At 46.0% G+C, this 22,950-nt stretch overlaps 1 protein-coding gene across 6 annotated transcripts; it reads right to left on the reverse strand.

Annotated features, from left to right (window-relative positions):
* Positions 1–96: 96 nt before the first annotated feature.
* On the reverse strand, positions 97–22,870 carry LOC108918991 (breast cancer type 1 susceptibility protein homolog). Of its 6 annotated transcripts, none has more exons than XM_018726682.2 (21): positions 22,797–22,870; positions 22,229–22,342; positions 20,899–20,952; positions 20,545–20,625; positions 20,213–20,301; positions 20,081–20,117; positions 19,536–19,672; positions 16,486–19,368; positions 16,315–16,388; positions 14,347–14,470; positions 14,113–14,191; positions 13,041–13,177; positions 11,398–11,690; positions 11,107–11,194; positions 8,376–8,453; positions 8,175–8,215; positions 7,523–7,606; positions 6,143–6,200; positions 2,100–2,173; positions 1,111–1,174; positions 97–635 (listed from the first exon to the last, which is right to left on the reverse strand). In XM_018726682.2, exons 2-21 carry the CDS (start codon positions 22,321–22,323, stop codon positions 541–543), a joined length of 4,665 nt encoding a protein of 1,554 aa, XP_018582198.2. In that variant the 5' UTR covers positions 22,324–22,342; positions 22,797–22,870; the 3' UTR covers positions 97–540. The 6 variants fall into 6 exon arrangements, with proteins under 6 accessions (XP_018582198.2, XP_018582232.1, XP_018582214.2 ...); XM_018726716.1 differs by having other exon boundaries at positions 16,486–17,778; positions 22,229–22,346; positions 22,797–22,849; XM_018726698.2 differs by having other exon boundaries at positions 14,113–14,173; positions 22,229–22,346; positions 22,797–22,849.
* Between the last annotated feature and the right edge of the window lie 80 nt (positions 22,871–22,950).

Below are 22,950 nucleotides of genomic sequence, written 5' to 3' on the forward strand. Positions count from 1 at the left end.
TGTGCCTGTCTTAGAGAATTACAGGCAGGAAAGTAGCTGCACCAAAAATTACAAACAAGATGACAAGAAAATCATTCTTTTTCATTTAATGCGCAGCAGTTAAACATGAAAACATGAAGATTCCCCCAAAGGGGGACAGGAAAAGAAGTTCTCCATAGATGGCATCAGCTCCACCCCCACTTCACTGGTAGAGCGTAGGGAGGGTCCAGAGAGAAAATCAGCACAGCTCTTCTTACAGCCCATCTGCCCACCCCACGCACACACAAATCACTCAGGAAGACATAACTATGAATGAACCATAAACTTGAATGGGACGGAAATCCTAAGCGCAACACAACAGGTCTCACAGGTTTTATACGTGTGTGTACTTTTATGTTTCTATACACATATATGAAGAGGAAAAAAAAAGCACAATGAGCAAGCAAATTTCCCTGGGTGAAAAAGCAAGACCAAGATGAAAGGGAAATAAAGCACAGGAAACTAGTGCTGACGAAATGGAGGCACATGAAGTGCGTCCGGGACAACGGCAGGGCTGCAGCTCTAGGGTTTGTAGCCATCAGGGCTGAGGAGGGTGTAAGTGGCCACGCTGTCCAGCAGCCACCCTCGGGACACCACTGTCGCCCTCTTCTGGAGAGCTGCGGACACAACGGTGAGAGTTACCACGGTACTGTGGCAGACGGTAGCGTATCACAATTTATTGGGCTTTAGGTTGAAAGGCAGAAGCTGTCAAGACAAGACCCTGACCTGTCAGTCCGCACACAGAAAGACATTACTAGCACGCACACTGGATTCACACTCGCCGGAGCTTCTGGGACTGCGTTTCCTGCGTTCAGCATTTATTCGCCTTTGCTCAGCTCATTCCTTTGTCCAAGGTGAATTACAATGTGATTTACCCATTTAGAAACCACGGTACTCTTACCATATCCCTTCCAGGTTAGCGCCTTTCTAAAGGACACTCAGGAGGAAGTGGGATTCGAACCTGGGTCCTTGGAGTGAAATGTAACCCGCTAGTCCAGCTGTCCAACAAACGTGACGGAGACGACGAGGGCCACCGGACACCTCCACCCACAACGTGGAGACACTGCGACGGGACCCCCTGCGACAGCTCACCTCTGTAGGTGGTCTGCGTGTCCTCAGGACTAGGCTGCACCACCACCAGCTGCCGACTGGATTTCTGGAAGTGGTGAAAGCGCAGGTAAGAGGTACAGTTCAAAGTGAGGATACGTCCACATGAACGCTACAGCCTTCGGAGTGCTTCTGACGCTGCGTTGTGCGTGGGACCCGTATCAGTCCGGCTGCTCACTGATGTTCGGAGGAGAGAGGAGAACTTTCTTGGATGGATGTCGAGGCCTCCGTGCCAAAGTACATGGCTCACAATGCGCAAACCGCTGAGGGGCTACAGCAGTGTGTGTGAAAGGAGCAGAGCTCTCTCTGCTAAAGAGACTGTATCTGGGAGAAGCAAACTGGGCCAAAAACAGGATTTTCTAAGGTGGGAAAAACGGACTCAATATCACCAAAAGTACACGGCTAACCTGCAGGTACACAGAGACCATTTAAAGCAGCAGTAAGTGTTAAAGAACAGCCTGTCTCTATTTATTCATCCTTCGAATAAGAATCTGTGAACCTTGTGCTTCCATCTAACTTCAATGTGATTTTTAAACACATCCATCCACTGCATTCTGTCGCTAAATTCATTTTCATTCATCTCCATTCGAGTCCTTCCCACCGTGTACATGTAAAATGCAAATTTGTCCTGGTGTTTAGGAACGTCTTGCTTACGCGTTTGAGCACAGTAAACTGAAAGAGTAAAGACAAAGAGAAATCAATTAAAAGAACGATCAATAGAAGCTCTGGATTTAATGGAATACAAATGATGAGGGGGAATAAGTTCATTCATCCAGCTGCGCCCCCATCTCACAAATGGGTCAAGTCCTAGACAACAGGGGCTTGTCTGAGGGAACAGCAGCTGAGCTCAGCATCTCCCAGCGCTGCTCTGTGCAGCTCCCGCACTCTTCGACGGCAAGGAGGGAGAAAGTCAACAAGAGTGTGAAGAAGAGGAAACGCAAAGAAAGCAGAAGCAAGGATGAGGGGGTCCTTACGCGTCTCGAGGTGAAGAGGAGCGGATCTTTCACCACCTTCGCACCACATAGCTCTGCCATCCACTCCAGCTGATCTGGAACAGACACATGCAGAGTCCACACTGGGAATTCCTACAGCCATCTGCCATCCTCTGCTCTGTGTGTGTGCACGCGCACGCATGCACGCAGTGGAAATCCAACACTTGATCCCCTGACACATACACTATGTGATAAATAATAAATGAACATCCTGTCTAGGAAGGGAGGGCACTGGGAGCACATGGATGAAAGGAAGGGCGAGGACGGCTCACTGAGACGGCACTTTGTTCCTTGTCACCGTCCAGCAGCCATCAGTCGCCCTCTGCAGCCAAACACTCCGGTCGAGGTGTTTCCACTTTGGGTTTAAGCAGAGCTCAGCTGCAGGTTCAGGGTTTGCACCGAGCGCACAGGACAGTTTGTCCACGAGCACATCGGACCAGTGAACAGGAGCTGAAACTGTCACACATTTCGGTTTACGCTGAATGGTGTGTTACTTGAGAAAACCGTCCGCTAAACCAATGTTAAGGTGGGCAGCAGCACCATGTCCTCTCCCTGCAGCGGTGGACTACATTGTGTCTAAAGACCCATCGCCTGCTACCGTTACCAGGGGCAAAAAGATGCTACTGGGCTGCAGCGAGGGAAAGGCAGTCCTGCTGGGGGACAGTACAACGAGGGAAGTGTACAGGTGCATTCTAGTCCAACACGCATGAGAAGTGAACTCAACACAAAACCCAATCTTCATTCGATTCCTCCGCCTGGGTCAGAGACCCCCCCCCCCCCCAAGGGGAACACCCTGCATGTCTTCAGCAAATGGACTTTGAGAGAAGGGACAGACTTGATGTCAATCTCCGGAGAAATGACAGTGAAAATAATACACTTGTCTCTAGTGCTGAGTTCACAGCAATTCCTAATATCTCTTTTCATGGATCCAGGTCTATTTCAAACAAAGTATTTTGAGAGCTGCTTATAAAAATGCATTCAGTACAAAGTGATAGTGAGTTTTATACACACACACACACAAGCAGAGACTGCACCCTTAAGCCCTGATATGGGCACAAATGTGCGATCTGATGGGCTTCTCTCATGAGGCACATAAATAATAGATGAGCATCCTGGTGAGGAAGTCCTGCTGAAAGGAACAGCTCTCAGCCTCATCTGTGTTCATAGACGAGGCCACCAGGAAATTGTATTCGCACTGCTCAACTGGATCGTTCAAGGAGACGCAGCTCTTGAGGCCTCTGTCACCGTGCAGAGAAGCACTTGGCGCTGCACTACGCATTCCAGGCCTCTCTGCCCTCGTTCCTCGACAATTATCTCTAGTGTGCAACGTGTGGCGATGACGCACCCAGGAGGTTCCGAGACAGAGGAGAACGATGCTGTCAGTTTGCACACCGTCAAGCTGTATGTCCAGTCACAGCTGGAGGTATCGCAGCAAAGGCGAGGTAAACAAGAGGTGTGATGTGACGGTGGGTTGGTTGGTGTGAGACAGCTAACGCAGTGTGGGCTTTCAGAGCACTAGTCCAGCGACTGGCCCTTTTACTGCAGACCTGAGCGATGCAAGGCCCTTTACCCGAATTACTGCAGTAGCCACAGGACTGCGGCACGGTGGCTGCGGCCGAGGGATACGTTTAACGGAAGACAGCCAGTCCGTCTACCACACCCAGAGGCCATCTGGACTTCCAGAGGGAAGAAGACATACGGGCCAATAATGCTCTTCTCATGCAGTCACCGAAAGGCCCCTGGGAAGCACCTCTTTACACTGCATCTTCAGAGCCAAACATTTGGTGCAAGTTAACAATTCACTGTGGAAGCAAAAACATTACTGGAGCACTCTGGGGGGGAGCTGCAAAGCCGCCTCTGCTGATTCCTCCCATTAGACACAACCTCCTTCCTTCTACTGCGGTAAAGGAATGGCTCCAAACCACAAAAGACAACAAGGGACGCAACAGAATAAGGCACTCATCCCCAAAATGTTCACTTCCTCCAAAAGGGCAGAATTTAGGGAAGCACAAGCTCTACTCTGTCTACATATGTCTGGACATAATTAATACCTTTTCTTATCATTTCTCCCCTTTTCTGCTATAGGAGTGTGTGCGTGGGGCAGACTGGCAGGTTAGTGGTCAGAAAGCCTTCCATGGGGGTAGGCCAGCATCCGACCGCCCAACTTGCCCCTGGATGTGTACAGAAAGCGATGGAGGGGGCCTTTCCATTCTCCACCTGCTGCCTGGGCTCAGGTAAATATTGAAGAAAACATGGTGAATTGGCCACAACTCAGCTAGTCTGCCTGCCTTGATAATTGGAGGTGGAGCCAGACGGGACGTCGTGGAACTGCAACAAGCTGAAAACGTACGAGGAGGAACGGTGCCTGAGCGCCGAGTTATTTTCAGCACCGACTGTTTCGCTCCACACAGGAATTTGTGCTACACCCAGCTGTGATTAAAACCCTTTCAAGCAAATGTTTCTGCGATGTTTCAAGGCAATCGTTGCTTTTACACGACGACTTTAGGAAAACATGCAGTTAAGCTGGGCCAAACAGAACTTCCCAGACGAAGTGCGTCCGGTGAAGGATTTTGACACCATGACAACACACCGAGTCAGCGAACGCAGCTTGGATGCAAAACATGACAAACACACATTTTACCACGTTAGCTGGTACTTTACACCTATCTTTCATTCTGTGACCGCAGACTAGTTGAAATGCCTTCCACGTTAGGATTTGTGTGATGTGTCAGCAGCTTTATGAAATATCCATGTGAGCATCGTCTCCAGTTCGTACCCGAGATGCAGCACACAGCTGTACAATCCAGTTTAGAGCAAAAACGGGACAAATGCTCTTCAAACCGCAGTACCACAAAGTTCACTTTCTTCCTGGCTGTCATGTCCAATGGAAAAAGTGTTTATTTTCACAAAAAAAAGGTCTTTATGTATTCTAACCTCGTCCCGTGATTCAACAGAGCTGTCATCACAAATATTACAGCGAAACAACAGTCTTCAAGCTCCATGTGTGAGGCCATTAAAATTCTCTTAGGTAAGAAGAACCTTCAGCACAAGCAGTCAATACGGCCACTCAAAGGTTAACTATTATTATTGTGTATTACACAGCACTTCAAGAGATGCCAACACACACACACACGCACGCACGCACAGCGCTGCACTTTTTTCATCAATTTACACAGCTGGGCATTGGACTGATATCACTTCCACTGAGCTCTGCGCTCAGAGCTACAACACTGTTTGTGGGACCTGCACACATTCAGCCACAGATCCTGCTCCACAAACAGAACAGACGAGCTGAAACCAAAAAAGATACATCTCTGCCCTCCTGAGTGGGGGGGGTGGGAATCATATTTCCAACAATGCGCAAAACTAAATCCTTCAGGAATCCGACCCAAAATGCACAAGAGACACAAGAATATGGATGTTGCAGATGCCATTAGGCTGCACTGCAGTGGCAAGATAACAGTGCCCCCCGTCCCCCCCACCTCCAGTAAAATGAGATGAGCACCCCCCACACATTTTCCAACACACAGGTCACTATTTGGCACAAGGCTGTGAACAAATGCCCACTCCGAGAGACAGCTGTGATCTCATTTGCCGGCTTTAAGTTCAATTAATCATCGTCTCAATGCCCCCCCGGACACATTCATAGCCTGGCAGCATAAAAAAACCCACACATTTTTTATTTTTATGAAATGAATATTGTTAGGACCAAAGTCATGCAGTTCTCAGCATTTTTTGTGCAATATTGCACTGCAGTGACCTGCTGTACCAACTGTACCCACTGTACTGCTATTTGGGTCTTTTTTCTTAACTGTTTTTCCCCACTTCATGGAAGCTCAATTCTGTCCAACACAGAATAGTGATAACTGAAACCCAAAACAATGAATATTACAAAGGCCATTCCAACATTATTATTGTGGGAAGAGACTGACAGTAAAATAAAATTAAAAAAAAAAAGGCAGATGACTCATGTGGAGTATTTCCGACAATTAAACCAGAGTACAAGTGCAGCAAGGCTGTCGTACCTGTGGTCATATCCATGAAGGAGCCTTGGAAGCAGATCTCAAAGCCCCTCATGAGCAGCTGAGGACAGAAGATGGTTTGAAATATCAGATGAATGCTGTAAACACCCTTCAGGTAACCACGTCCAGTGCACATATTACATGGGCTGACACACTGTAGGCAGGACTGATGCATGTACAGTGTAGAAGTTCATACTGACCAGTGTGTAGTAACAGCGTTACCGCCGATGCCACAACCTGTACACGCATACATGACGACCTCCAACACCGAACTGTCACCACTAATCTCTCTCTGAATCATATCCACTGTCCATGAACACACGTTACTGATATGACCAACTGTGTTTTACATACTGCTTTAACAATCAATGAGAGCAAAGACCAGCATACATACATACACACACACATACATACAGATGATCCATAACTGAAGTGCTATCAGGTCATACTCTGCCTCCTGTTACGTGGAAGAGCTTCTTCAATGAATGGATGAACGAATTCTCCATTCTAGATTTCCCATGTAAATGCTCCCTTGGAGTCTTCGGGTAACGTTAAAAAGACACACACACACACACACACACACACACACACACACACACACACACACAGTCTCAAAAGAACCTTCCTCATGACTTGCTCTCCCCCCCATCAGACTCTTCCTCTGTGATAAACACAAAACGCACACACACACACACACACACACACACACACACATTTTCAGAACCGCTTGTCCCATACAGGGTCACGGGGGAACCGGAGCCTACCCGGTAACACAGGGCGTAAGGCCGGAGGGGCAGGGGACACACCCAGGACGGGACGCCAGTCCGTCGCAAGGCACCCCAAGCGGGACTCGAACCCCAGACCCACCGGAGAGCAGGACTGCGGTCCAACCCACTGCGCCACCGCACCCCCTACAAGGATCAATTAATTCTCTCGTGCCTCTCAGCCTCAGGATCTGCACGGACGCAAAGGCGATAAAATTGAATGTGTTATTGAACCGAAAAAATGTCCAAAAGACCTGAAATTACAGGAAAATTTAATTAAGGATCATGAAAGGAGTCGAGTGCACAGCGGAATTTCGCTGAGGAACATCCACACCTTTTTAGAGATTAAAGGTGCATGACCTTCAGGAGGAGGGTTTTCATGAGACTAAACACCACTTTAATTTTACACACTAGCACCCCTAAGCTGGGGAAACACGCAACCCACCAGTGAGCCCATGGGAGGAAGGGAGCGCCCGTCTTTCCCCATTTGACGGAAAAATTAACGCTCTAGCGGCTGTGGGTCCTGCGTGTCGACTTCACCCACCAGCCAGTTATTGCTTACACAGCGAGTGGAACAATGGGTATGTGCCGTTTGTGCACCAGCGCGCCACCCCCTCACCTTCTGCTCGTTGGTGTTACGGGCTTTTTCGGGTCCTCGGTGACTCCTCCCGGTTGCCATGTCGCCTCGGACTTCAAACGGCGCCTAAAGGTTCAAGAGTTGGAGGTCAGGAGCAGCAGGAGGTGGGGTAGCATAGTGTACTGGTGGGCTAGAGGTACACTCCTCTACTGACCAACATCATGTGATACTGCTAAACAAAAGTGTACCATGAAGTAAAAAGAGAGAACCGAACAGGGCTCCCGCACTGTTTCTTCGGGTTCTGTACCAACAACCTTTCCCTTTGTGTGTGAACAAAAACGCTAAATTGTGCACAGAAAAGTTGTTACTCAAAAGTTCCCAAGTGTCTCTTTCTGCTAATGTGATGCACATATTGTATTTCCTATGAGATGTACATGACCGTGGAGAAAAGAGTCTGCTAAATGAATACATGTAAACCTAAGTCGGACACCAGTGTACTCACTTTTTGCCCTTCAGCCATTTAAAACAACAAGTAACTTGAAACGAAAAGTTTTGTAATCAAAGTGCAGTCGCTGCTGGACACACATATGTGTCATGAGAGACGCATGTCGAGATTTGAGGACTGCCTGTGTTCCCCTTTTGACACATAATTCACATTCCAACAAGTGGAGGGTTAAGAAAGAACAGAACTCACTTCATCCAGGACTTTTCCTTGTCTGAAGCTCTCTGCAATCCCTGGAGGACGAATGACACGACACTAGACGCGTGTGGTTTCCATACACTGTACACTGTGTCCGCTGGGGTTCAGGGAGGCCCCCTTATGCAGAATGAAAAGTAGCACTATACTCCCACATGAAGCCCAGTCTGACGGTCCTTGAGAACCCAGGATACTCACAGTGGAAGCTCACCACCCACTTGCGCCCGGCAATGCCTAAAAAGTACTTCAGCGTCCGCTCACACACAAGCTCCTTGTCTGCAGAGTGACGACAAACAGACAAAGACATACAGCGAAGATCAGTCCAGAGCACCAAGGTGATGCAGTGGTCCTTAGTACAATGTGTGTCAAAAGGGTGTGTGCGCGCTGCTGAACCCCACTTGGACAGACGCATGCACGCACACACACACATGCAGCGAGGCCTGGCTGGTAAGGTGTGTGGGTATTAGTCCTGTAGAGTACACGCAGAAAAGCCTGCAGCGCTCGTGTCTGAAGGAAAAGGAAGAAGGAAAATCTCAGTTTAAACCTCTAATGCACACAGGAGAGCATTTCGCTGGAAGGAGCCAAAGCCGACAATTATTGTTCTCATTGCTAGCTGCAATACTGCGCCGTTTTCTGCTGCGCCTTCCCCACCAGCCTTCCTGGCACTCCAAAGATAGCGATGAAGCCTAATGCAGGGAACACGGCCGTCATCTTCGTATTGGTCCTGTATCATTCAAGTTCTTAGCAGATACTTTTAAGCAGTTTCACACACTTCAACACAACTAGATGTTTAGCGAAACAGTTCTTATTGAGCAGCTGTGTTCACACAATAAGAACACTACAGAAAAGCCCAGCTTGTGTTGACACCATGTCTGCTCTTCAACCACTACGCCCCCTGCTCAGATGCCACATTTCAATGTGTACTCAGTGTGCTTTACTGCCATCTAAAGGGTATAACAGAAAAAGCAAACGGTGAAGAAAATACAATGTAAACATTACAGTACTTCATTTAGCTGATGCTTTTCTCCAACATGACACAGCGTTAAGCTACTTACAGTGATTGACGCATTTGTAGAGCTGCTCAAGGGTACTACAGGTGGAGGTGAGGCTCAAACCTGCTACTTGTGGGTCCAACAGCAGCAGCTCTAACCACTACACTACCAGTTCCCCCACAAACGGCGTAACTCAGAGGTTCATAACAAAAGTCTAAGTACCTCAAAGGCATGAGAGCAGATGGGGGGGGGTTCAAATCCAGGTCCTACAATTGCAAGGTAACAGCACTACTCACTATGTTACTTGCCAGCCATTTACTTACCTGGGCAGAAGTTCTTTTCAACTTCAGTCCCCTTCATGAAAATTGAGGGTAGGCCAATTACAAATATCTTTCAGGGTTGAGAAATAAATCTACATTTCATAAAGAACACAAGGGATGCATTTATGCACACAAATTAGCAATAAAATTTATCAGAATTTCTATACTATGACACACAACCACTGGGTATTTCAGTAGCACTTATGGTGGAAGTACACTAATAGCATGTATTTGAAAGGAAAGGGCAGCAGTGCGCAAGTATGAGTGCCAAGAGGACAGGCAGCCAATTTCACTACCTGGGAGCTGAACCAAGTTCCTCAACAAGGTTCGAGCCTCACAGGCCATGAAGGGTGAGTGACACCTACAGCCTAGCAGGTCTGCTTCCCCCATCAGTTCCTCTGTGCGCAGTGGCCTCTACCAGTCGACCATACCTTCTGGAGCGCATTCATTTCTTGCCATTGCGCCCCCCCCCCCCGAAAGGTGCGAAGAGCTCTTAACTGTGAGGAATGCACAGTTGCAAACCCTTTCACATCAGAGAGAAGGATTCACAGGAGATTCACCTTGTTGTGCTGTATCTCTGCCCCAGGATATAACAACCACGCAACAGCCCGAATTTTAAACAGCTGGCACTGAATGCACCGCCACCAAAATGACACACACATCTGACACGTACGCTAGTAAAGTAATGCACTGTGTGATTAATGTAAATATTGTTAACGTTCTGTTTAGGTTCACTGCTCTTTGCACTTAATGTGCTGCTATTTTACTGCTCTACACAAAGGCAGAACCACAGTAACCCACATGTGAAGTGACACGCATGGTTTTTCACACCTTCATATTTCACCAAGAGTATATATATATGTATGTCGGCATCGCCAGAACAAACCAGCCCATGACTCACACACACACACACACACACACACACACACACACAGGGCTTCGCCAAGAGGATGACAGTGACTGGCGCACGGGGGGGACATGTCAGCTCCACTAAGACAGAGTCATATTCCTACCCATGTCCCATCCCAGAGCCCAGGAGCCGCGGGGGACCAGAGCCACACTGCGCACCAATATCTCTTCTCCCTGCATGCAGTTGCATTAAAAAGCAACTATTGTTCCGGCGTGAACCCTTCTGCAAAGGCAAAGGGAACACAACAGTGGTTAAGGTGACGGCTTTACTTTCCCTGCGCACTGAAACACAGTGTTACCCCAGGGTGCCTTACAGGCAAACGCCGGACAAGCATTTATGCATTAGACACTGCAAACCTGTGTGCGAGCGGTCGGGTCAACGTCACAACTGTTCAGCTCAAACCCGACTCCACGAACAGCGACACAGTACTTTGTGTCCCTCCGCCCCCAGCACCTGCCTCTCCTGAAAGATCAAGAACCTGAAATTCCATTTGCTAGTTGCCAAGGAAACATTTTCATTTCAAAGCGCTTCTACCATCGGGCTACAAACGTGGTGCTTTCGATGAGGCTGCTTTGAGGATTAAAAAAAACAGTACTATTAAGGCCGGTGGGTTTGGCAGTTGTGTCGCTATGGCTCAGGACCCACCAGACACCGATTCGCCTTTCTGTTTTATGTTTAATTCAGCAGCTGCTGGGTAGCTGACTCACCTGTCCTCATGATGACATGGGTGGTCTCGGGGGTCATTTGCGTACACATGCTGCCCCCTGTCTTCTTGGCAAATTTCTTCACCACTGACTAAACCAGGGAGGTAAAAAGAAAACCAAGAAGTACTTTACCTAGTACTTAATGTAACACAGCCTGGAATGTTAGCCCAATAAGGGCAAAAATATGAAGTGGACCTAAATAAAACCAAATCTTATGAAGAAGCAGGGAAATTGGGATATGACCTCAACTTTGGAGATGGAAAGCTGTTCAGCACAGCCCAGCTCCTCACTTACCAGCTCTGATGTGCTCAGGCCTGACGCCACAATCATCATCTTTCCACGTCCGCTCCGTGGGTGCGCTGGCACATCTGTAGGGACAGGGCTCCTGTTTTGTAGTGCTGGAAAGACGCTGGATCCCAGCTCCAAGTCTGCTGCCAGTGGCATGACCCTCAGTGGAGCTTCAGTTGTGGGATTTGAGAGAGTGATCTCTCTTCTGTCCAGTGTCACTGCCGCTGCGGTCTCTTTGGTCCCCTCTATGGCTTTAGCGCCTTTCATGCTTCTGCCTCTTGTGCTACAGCGCCGCCCTGCTGGAATACAGGTACATGGAACTCACAGGGCAGAGCCACCGAAGAAATGGAGTCAAACAACGGACTCAAGGAATATTGAGGAGACACAACAAAATATGAAGTGTCACAAAATGCCAGGCTGGCTGAAAACATCAAAAGGTTGTGTATCGTTGCTGCGAACACATTTCCGTGACATTCGATATGACAATTTTAGAAGCAGAGGAGGCACTTAAAACATGTTTTCAGCAGAACTGTTTATACCATCAGCATGAAGCACACATAGTCTTGATCGCATTTAGAAAATAAATGGAGTTGGTGATGAGTTCCTCAGCGGCGCACACAGACAACAGCCCTGACAGCGATTCATCGCCAGCGGAGTCAAACAGACAGCCCTGTGCATTCCAGCAGGCCCTGGTGGTCTGTCGCAGTCAAGGATGGCTATTCAGGCTAGCGGTGGAGCACAGAACCTGACAGTACATGTCTCAAAGTAAACAGTGTCTCTCCTTTGTCCTTCACACACAATGAACCGACCAAGTGCTGCAAAATACCCAATTACCACTATGGCGGGAGCACTTTTACAGTGGCTTCTGAGGGCAGAGCGACTGGGTGAGTTCACACTGACACATGGCAGGAAACGCGTCCTTTATGGGACTCATTTGAAGAAAGAAAAAAAAAATCGGACCATTTTAATTCCAGCAACCGAACTGCTTCACTAAGAATATATTGCACACAATAGAATTGTTAAATTACTAATTAAAATGAACGTTTTATTATCTGTCAGTGTAAACTGAACAAGGTAAGTTCAACCTGTGCTGGAATTTTATGGGCACACTTTGTTCTGCAGCCGAGATATAACTTATCTCAAGGAACATTATGGAGTTCAAGGAGAGAAAATTAATTTGCTAATTTCAGCTAAATTCTCTCGTGCCAGATCTCCTGACAGACACACACCCTGGGGAAGAGGGAGCCAAGTCTGTGCCCATGCTGCTGTAAACCAGTGTACCTCACTACATAGCTACGTTTCCTTCAGCGGCACGGCCCATAGTGACGGCTGAGAGGTGCCCAAAGTGCAGCATCAGCGCTGCTTTAGCAGGAGAGCACTGCTAACACTCCTCACACTACTCATGCCACGGTGGGGCCAGAGCACCGCAAAAGGATCACAAGTGATGGGAAGGATGAGTGGAGAAGGATCTCAGTGAACCTTATCTATATAGAGCACCTCTGCTCAGCTGGGACCAAACTCAGAATAAACAGGTAAACAAAGGGGTGACTTACTCTACAGACAGTAGTTGACACAAACACTGGGCACAATGTTATAGTTGGCAGATTGATGACATCATCTCTACTGAAGCACTGCAACTGCTGCGATACCTGAGCTTCGAGGGCTCTCGTCCTGGATAGCCTCCGCGATTACAAGGCCCGGCAAGGGTGAGATGGCATCATTCCTGCAGCCTGGGGCTCCTCTCCTGGGGGGAGGCACTAGAGCAGGCGCGGGAAAGCGCTTGGGTCTGAGTGAAGGGAACACAAGTCCTTCATTTAGCGGCATTTTTTCATGACTCCTCTGTATGAAACGAGAGCCACGGGTGCAGACAGAACACACCGCGCCCGACTGAAGAAGAGGAACACAAATACACACAGCATATGTACACAGCACACTCGGTTTACAGCCATATGAGTCACTAGGAGACTGAGGAAGAAGAGCGCTTATTACACAAATGAAGGGGAGCAGATTGTTGGCGGCAATAACCCAGTCATTGCCGTGAAAAGTAATCGGCTTTCAGCGGCACGTCATCTCGTATAAATCACTGCTACCTTGCACGGTTTGCGTGTCAGTTAAAAACCTAGCTATGCCGCCTCCTAGTTTTTCCCTCCTTTCTCCTCCAGAGAACAGCGCTTACATGCCGGCAGGATGAGCAGCCAGGCAGGAGAGATAAATGACAGAGGCACACCATTTTCCCTTTAAGTGCTCCAAGTGACAAATAAGAGGCACTTGCTAATGGCCTTTTCATTCTCCCCAGCATGAGCTCACTGCAGCTTCATTAGGGGGATTATCTGCTTGTCTTCAAAGATGCATCGCTCCTCCTCCAGATGCTCAAAACTTTGCTCAGTGTTTGAGAAGAAGCAGCACAGCAGTGGACTGCCGGAGATTCCCGCTTATAGCAGTGGCTGCGGCAGCGCGTACCAGGCAGCACGATCTCTGGGACTCTGCACCTCACAAATTGAAGGATCGCTGAAGCGATGTGGCTGTTGCATCCTTGAGCAAAACAGCTCCAGGAAATTATGGATCAAAAGCTTAGACTGACAGTTTTACCCTGAATAAGGCTGTTGAAAGCCTCAATCCTTAACTCATGCTGAAAATTAGTCTCTCCTAAAGCAGGTCTGATAACACATCTGGTTAGACGAAGTCTCCACTAGTTATAAGACTTAGGACACCAGGTATTACCTAGAGGATCTCTCTGTGTTCTGATCGGGACAGGGCACCGGTGTAGGGACATCAGAATCTTCTGTAAACAGTGAAAGGTCTTTGAAGGAAAACCAGAATGCAGAAGTTGAAACGCTGCTTACATGTACATTTGTTCATTTAACAGATGTTTTCTCCAAAGCGACGTACATCTCATAGCTTGGCCAGTGATTCATACATTTGTGGAACAATGGACGAAGAACGAAGCAGTCTCACCTGCTGGCTCTGCAGAATGCGGTGTGGGTGGTTCGGGGGTGCCCCCCTTCTGATGGAGAGCTTCTGTGACCAGAGCCATCATCTTCTCCAGCCGGTGTAGCTCCTCCTGCATCGCCAGCTTTTGCTAAGAACCACGTGGGTGGGAAACATTACACTTCACCGTCCGGCAAATCTTTACTGGGTGCATCAATAAACCCGCCCTCTGAACATTAGTGTCGGTGCTTACCATAGTGCTTCACCATGGTTACGTGGTCTATTTTCATAGATTAAAGTGATTCCAACAAAAAATAGGTATATCACTGTCATTTAGTTAATGATCAAAAACTACAGTGGATTCCAACTGCAGAAATTCCCAGCAAAGCACACAAACAAGGACAGACGTGACACACGTGTGTGTGTTGCTCTGCATCATGATGAAGATGTAGGAAGCTCAGAGGGACAAGCAGACACAGTGAGAGCTCAGACTGGACAGGGCTCTCCATTCACCCTGTACTCAAGGGTTTAACATCTCCTTGTCCCCAGAACATGGCAACAAGGGGGTGAGTGATGAAGCCTCCCAGGGATTCCGTTGAACTTTCAGCCACTTGGGAACCACAGCCGGAGCTCTATAAACCTTGAGTGCCTCAGCAGAAGAGGACAAAGCCATAAGCAAGTCTCAGCACAAGTCCAACCCCACAGCTGGTCAAAACTGCTAAGACATGTATTGTACTCTCACTGTTGTTGTTAAAGCACCACCCCCCACTTTCAGGAGCAGAGATGCAGACTGACAAGAAGCACATGAAGATTGATGGTGTGAGGAGAGGAGGGAAAAACATCTCCCTGGTTACATGTCATCATGCATAATGAAATGCACTTTGCAAAGTTGCTGAGGAGCCCATTGTGAAGTTAGTTTAGTAGTCCGTCTTCCCCCGGGTGACAGTTTCTCGGATTGGAGAAGCTCATGTTAAAGAACAAGTGGAAACCTGGTGGACACCGAGCACAATCCTCCCTTTGCTTCTTCACGTACAGTAATACACTACGGTCCATTATAGAGATGTACTCTTTCTACATTAAAGATGGTATGTTGTGGAAGGGGAAAAACAACCCACAAGAAAAGAGATTCACCAGATGACTCTGTCTGAACTGTAAATTATTACTGTAAATTATTAACTGTGGAAAGAACATTATTGCTGATCATGACATCATGTATTAAACAATGAAAGACCTACTGTGGAAAAGAGGAACAGCGGCTGCAAGTCAAAGCTCACTGACTGGCATGGACTCTGACACTTAATAGAATAAGTGCTACAAACCATAAAATTAGCCTCTAAATGAACAAAGAATCAAACAAGATTTGGTAAGGTACTGACAACCATTTACACAGCTGGGTAATTTTACTGGAGCAATTTAGGGTAAGTACCTTGCTCAACAGTACTAGAGCCAAAGGTGGGAATTGAACCTTTGGGTCCAAAGACAGCAGTGTCCTACACCACAAATACTGTGGTACTGTACACAATAGCACAAGTACTGCAGACTACAAACAGTTTGCCAGAAATAAAACCTCGGTCAATAAAAGGCACACAAAGGTTTCCCCTCATTCACATGCAAATACTGTGAGAATACAATTGCGCCTGCTGTGTTTGGTTAGGCCTATTAATTTTTCTCTAGACATTCTGTGGTGCATAAATAATGAGTCTTAATTAAACAAAGATTTGAACGACCTCCCTGCTAATCGCATAATGTAAACCTCCAATTAAAGAAGCTTTATTCACTTCAGAGGGGCATCATACTTTTTACATGACCTTGTGGAAAACACTGCTCCTGCATCCACAAGTTTATTATTATTATTATTATTTTGCAGGTAACAGACAGACAGACTTTACAAACTACAGCAGAAGTTAAATTTCTGTGTCACATGAGATACTGACCAAGGACATACTGAAAAAAGTGAAATATTTGCATTATAGTGAGAATAGGGCACACCCCTACCTGAGTGGCAATAATTTCAGAGGAAAACTGAGAGCACTGCCCAGATAAACCAGTGTCACATGGATCAGCATCACCTGAAAAAACAGCAAACGAAAAAGTCCACCAGAGCACATTTATAAGCTGTCCAAAACACAACTGCTAGTTTATTCAAAAGCAACAAGTAAGACTCACACTCTTCTGGGGTGCCGAAGAGATCAACAGACATCTGACTGGCAGGAATGCACTCCGAAACCGACGACACTCCATGGTTGGGGCATCTACCGGCCTCTCCACAGAGAAATTTCCCAGGACATCCCTGGGGTAGGAGTGGGAGATTTCTTGAGTTGAAGAGAACTTCTTTGTCTGCGACTGCCACATGGGATTTGCCAGGTTCAAGCATCTCAGCAAAAGAGGGAAGTTGATCTTCCTCATCACTGCACTCAGACTCAGAGGACTCAAGTCTCCGAGGCCTCCTCCTCTCCTTACCAAAGGTACCTTCTACACTGGGAGGCAGAAGACCATCTGGAGTCATTGAGGACTCCTGAAAGTCGTTTACTCTGCATGTGGGTGGCTCTCCAAGATGTTGGCCACTGTAAGCTCCATGTTCTTCATTAGCTGACATAGAGGCTTCAGACAGACCTCGATTTGGGTCTGATGATCCTAAACGCAGATTCTCTGTGATGTGGTTAGCAGGATCCTGTGGCTCCTCTCCAGAGGCAGTGGATGTAGGGAACAGAAGCTCAGAACCCACTTCTTCACTGGGCACTGAATGCCTAGAGCTCGGACCGTTTCTTGCTCTTGCCAGCTCTTTGATTCTATCGGTCTCACTAGAACTACCAGAACGTATGCTGGGATAATTATGACTTTTCCCAGCATCAAAACTTGAGAGCTCCTCAGTTTCCAGAGGTTTGGAAGTGGTTCTACGCTGGTTTCTAAATTTCCTTCTTTGGCGCCTGCAGCTCTTTTGAGCTGATACGTCACAAACTGAAGGGTTAGTTGAACCCACGCATGACAATTTAGGACTGTAGTGCAAATTTTTGTTTTTAGTCTCCTCGGAAGCTAAATGATTCACCACTCCAAAAGACAATGTTTCTCTTCCTTGTTGCACCAATTCCACAGAATCTTCCACATATAGGGTCTCAGGTTCCTTTTCTGGACCTTTTTTGTCACAGACGTCATTCTTTTGCTCTTCTTCCAGGTTGCACTTGTCAGCCGCAAATGAACTTCTGTTGGAACGCTTGCTGCTAGGACTACCTATAAGAAAGGATCTCCTCTTAGTAGATTTAAAGGTCTTTAGCAAGAGTTCCGTGTCCAGTTCACCATCATTCCTGCAGTCTTCTGTCTCAGTGAGGATTGGCTCACTTGCTACATTCCCAGCAGGCAAAGGAATTTCAAAGTTGGCTTCTGGCAAGTCTTCTGCCACGATCTGGGACACTGGGGCCACACCCCTAATTAGTGAATGCTGAGGTGAAACGTGAAGGGTTTCTGTATTGGGAACAAAAGACAGGTGTGAACCGTGTTCAGAAGTGCCAGGTTGCTTTTGACATTGCTCCTCAGAATTTGTATGAACACTGGTGTCATCTTTCATAATTTCTATCATGTCCTCAAAAGCAATACAGCAATTCTGCACAACAGGCCTTTCCATCACATTTTTCTTTCCACCACTACTGCTCATAACAGTCCTTTCAGCATCTTCATGTTCTGCTGAACACTGCACCTGCCCATTTTTGGAATCAGGCAAAACAGTATTTCTAGAATCTACTTGGTGGTCCTTCCTTGTGCTTTCTTGAATGTTCTTTGTGAAAGGCTGCAGCCTTCCGCTCTGTTGGAATCCCTTTAGATCAGGGGTTCCTCTGTGGTTACTACTGGGGTAACTCTCAATCTGGACTTCATGAAATGAAGGTCTTTCAGAAGGACTTGGTGCAGAATCCGAGGAGCTAAGCCCTCCACAGATCAGGTCCAGTGCCTTTGGTTTCCTAAATAACTTCTTTTTAGCACAACTTTTTGCGCTCCTATTACTTCGGTTCCTCTTTTGCTTGCATTTGTTTGCTTTGCCATTTTCTGTTTCTGTCAGCTTTGGTATCAAACCGTCACTGAACTCCTGAAATTCATTCTGCAGATTATTCCTTGTGGTTCCTTGACCAACAGGACCATCTATCACAATTCCTTCCTCTTCCAACAATTTCTTCTCCTTCAGAATTCTCCCATCTGTGCCTGTTTCTCTTCTCTCATCAATACGTGTCTTTGCTCCTGCATCAGCAGACTGCCCCTTGAGAGCACACACTTCTCTTCCACCCTCCAACTCATCCTTCACAGGGCTGTGACCCTCCACCCCAGTATATGGTCTCTTAATAAAGTCAGTAGGAGTTAGCTTCTTAATCCTCATTTTCTTCACAGTCTTACTTTGGACTTTCTCAGCTGAACCACATGTGGGCTGCTCTACAGCTGCTCTAATATTTGGAAGGGCGCTACTGATTTGAGCTCCACTAGACTTACGATGCCTTTTGTATGTCACTCCAAACACTTTTTCTTCCAAAGGCAGCCTGTGATTCAACTGCTTAGGATTCCTTGATTGCACCTCATCTTTGTTGCCCTTTGCAGTGAATGAAGACCTTTCTCCTCTAGATGTGCAGTCATGAGAGTCCTCATGGCAAATTCCATCAAGGTTTGGGTCACCTTTATCTCGGTCATTTGGAGATATATTTAATAGCCACTTGGACACTTTTTCCAGGCTTTTCTTCTCGCTATTATTTAAAATTTTGTCTCGTTTTGAATCTGTTTGATTCTCCTCACTGCAAATTTCCATATCTTCACAGCCCTGGGTATGTTGAAAAGATTCTTCATGAGGGAGCACTATTTTCACACCCATTTCACAGGACTTTTTTCCCTCGATGGAAGGTTTTTCTAATTTTAGGCCCAGGGTATCTGTATTAGGGACAAAAATATCACATGTGCTCCTAATATCAAGTTCTCCTGAGGTTTTGGGTATGTCATGGGCTCCGCTTGGCAAGCCCTCTTCTGAGATGAAAGTGCTTGAGTCTTCAAGACCCATAAGTCTTGCAAAGCCATTCTTGGCTATATGAAAAACAAAAGAAAAAAAAAAACTGCTAACAGTGTTGCTCTTATCCATTCCTACAAGGAGATGTACCGTGCGAGTACAGGAGTTCTCGCTGAAATCCCGTACTGGACAGTTGAAGAAGAAAAATCCTGGAGTTACACACATAATGAAAACAGAATCGTACCTTCAACGGAGGATGACGCGGATGCTGCAGCATCACCAGGTGTTCGGGATTGGCTGTTGTCAGTACTGCTTTTGCGGTGCCCATCACTACAGGAGGCTTCTTCACAGAATGGGGTTTCTGACCCTGCTTTTGGAACACTTGACAAATAAAAGGGGAAACGTTTACATCAGACACATTTATGTTCCAAGAGTTCTCCTTAGGACCTATTTCTATTTAACTACTCCACTCAATATGTCATTCTGTACTCAAACTTGCTTTAATACCGGATGCATTTTTAAAGTTAGTACGAGTAATTTTATATTTCACTGATTAGACAATGCTTTATATGCATTTTTACAACTTCAATGATTTATACCACTAAATATTTTACAAGAGTAATTTAGTTTAAGTACCTAGCACAAAAGCATAGCAGTTCAGCCCCTCCTGGAAACGAAACCATCAGCTTTAAGGTGACAAGACAGTTCTCAATGAACATGCTACCAGATCCCCTGTGCTGCCAGTTTCATCTAAATTCCTTTGTTTGCTACTTGTCCTGTAGGTCTTACCCAAGTAGCTCCAGAGTATGGGGTGCTTCATTTGAGTCTATACAAAGAGAAAAAGTCACATATTGATAAAACATTCCACAGTCAGTGCAGTGTATAATGGATGGTCTAAGTAATGTAGCTACATAGACTTACAGCTCATGCAAGTATCTTGTTCAAAAGCCTGGACCATGTTCTTTAATCCCTCTACAAGTCTCTGGAACCCAGGGCTCTCCTGTAAACTTCTGTGGACAATAGTTAAAACAAAACAACGCAACATACTTTTATCATTCAGGATCACAATTTGTCAACCAAGTAAACAACAGCAGTTTTCAAGCTGGTGCCAAAGAAACATGAGTTTGGCTCTTCAAGATGTATCAGATATTTGTGCGTACAGAAGACATGCGTTACTTGCTCTGACACACCCTGTCAAATATTGAATGGAACGTGCAATGGAAATCAACTGTGTGCAAAACACCGTGTATCACCTTTTTGTGACCTTTGCTTTACAAATCGGACAGTTGGCCTCCCGCTTCTTGGTACTGTCCAGCAACTTCAGGATGCAAAATCTAAGGAAAAATTGGCAAAAAAACTATGAAAACCAGACATCAAGTTAATGTAATGCACTCTTCCAGAGGACAAAGTATTTTTTAAAGTAAGAGAGAAGCTGGAAAACATCCAAAACATTTCAGCTGTGTTAAGGTCAGCAAAAACTTCTTATTTACATTTTTCATACAGAAAATTTATATGGCCGAAATATGAATCTTAATTAGTATTTGCTATAAGTGATGGGTGCTACATTTCAATGTACGGCATAAACACATAACGTAGGTAAGACTCACCTACAAAACTGATGGTCACATTTGGTCGAGACGGGAGTACTCATCAAATCCAAACTAAGGAAAAATGACAATAACCAATATACAATGTGATGACCAACGCACATTCTGCGGTAGTCTTTAATTGCTAATTAAAAGCGGCGCATTTTAAAAACAAAGAGCTCACCGCCATTAGGCTATAATTTCACTTTCATAGCTTACAAACAACACACAGGGGATAGTGTTCACTGAACAGAAATGTATGAAGGAAATCAAATGAGTGGCAAAAAAAAAACAGAACCAATGGTAGTTTGTCAGGAGCCACAGACATTACCTGAAATTTCTTACTCTATAAAGCATATGGAAAGGATCAAGGTCTCAGTGGCTGTGTTCAGTAGAAACTGACACTGTAAGGTACCAAACTGACCTTTTGTACATTCTAGTCTGTAGCAGCAAAGTGGACACACACACACACACACACACAGAGAGAACCTGGTGCACACTGTGACCCACATGACTGGCGAAAGCAGGGGAACAGAAGAGCTCGTCCGGATTCTCATTATTCATTTCTTATCAACAATATGGCTTAGCTTTTGCTTTTACCCAAAACAGCTTTCATAGTCTATGTTTTCTACCAACCTCTCAAGCCAAGATATGCAATTATTTTCCTGAAATTAATCAAAGCCGAGTTATTTTCCACTTTACCAAAGGAATTTAAACCCCCTCTCCACTCATGTAATTACATCTTTCTTTTCTATTGTTTGAAATAAACAACTAATTTTAATCTGTGCTCTAGCTACTTCAGACACAGAGTATGGAATTTTTAACTTTTATTTAGCAGACACCTTTGTCAAAGGTGACTTACAAGGTCAATCAACTGGTAAATTCAGGGTAAGTACCTTGATCAATGGTACTACAGCAGGAGTGGGATTCGAACCTTCATAATGTAAGGCAAGAACTCTAAACCCGCGATTCATTTCTCTCGACATCTTTCACGTACCCTCAATTGCTCAAGTTTAAAAAAAAAAAAAAAAAAAAAAAAAAAAAAAAAAAAAAAAAAACTTTGTTGTATGATTGGAAAAAAATTGTATGTGTGTGCATTTTATATATATATATATATATATATATATATATTTATGTGTGTGTGTGTGTGCGCGCACACACAGTGTATAGCATAGTCCAGACATATTGTAAGCTGTCTAGTTAAATACTGGATGATGACAATAAATAATGCTAAAAAAAAGCGGTTGTTTTTCAAGTGGTCAGTGTGTCGCAAGCTGAAGATCTCCAGGCAGTTGCTGGAGGAAAATGTGTTAATTGCGTTAATTGAATACATGCAAATACGAACACACACCATATGGGGCACTGCAGGTTCTCCCAGATGACACAAATGCCCCACTTGACATCCTCCACCTTCGGTCCCTTCATGTCTTCATCCAGGCCGTACATGATGATCTGCACGGCGTCTCTGCCTTTCCCACACACAGAGAGAGAGAGAGAGAGAGAGAGAGAGAGAGAGAGCGAGAGCGAGAACACGGAGATCATGATGATATGAGCACAGCGGAGAAACACACATGAAAGGAAACTTTTAAAGCTTTAAGTTTAAACCACACAAATGAAGTGTTTTCTTTCTGCAGTCGCTTGTTCATAACTTTTAAATAAGCCAAAACTAACAAAAAGTGTAAAGTTTTTTTATCAATAATAATAAGCTAAGTGTTATTAAGAAGCGCTGACAGGCCGTAAAGTTAGCCACTTAGTCTTAGCGGCCCCGGCCCGAACCCCGCAGCTCGCAGTCCTACACGGAAAAAACACACAGTTCAAATCGCTCGGCTCGAACTAGCGACAACGACGCGGACGCGGTGTTAAAATAATGACAAAAGTCCACTTGCAGGCGATGTGACTGAAGGGAGAGGAAAACAAACCAAAGTAAAGCGCTCAGTAAAGTCCCGCGCGCCACTCCGTCCGCCGTTCGAGTTTCCCGCAACTGCGCAGTCACGTGACGGTGTCCCCGCCCACTTCTGTTGGACACACTTCCGGTCTGGAGCTTCGCGTCTTCACGGAAAAGTGAAAACGCGT

This window comes from Scleropages formosus, chromosome 20, assembly GCF_900964775.1.
Source record: "Scleropages formosus chromosome 20, fSclFor1.1, whole genome shotgun sequence".
In the NCBI taxonomy this organism is placed as follows: Eukaryota; Metazoa; Chordata; class Actinopteri; order Osteoglossiformes; family Osteoglossidae; genus Scleropages; species Scleropages formosus.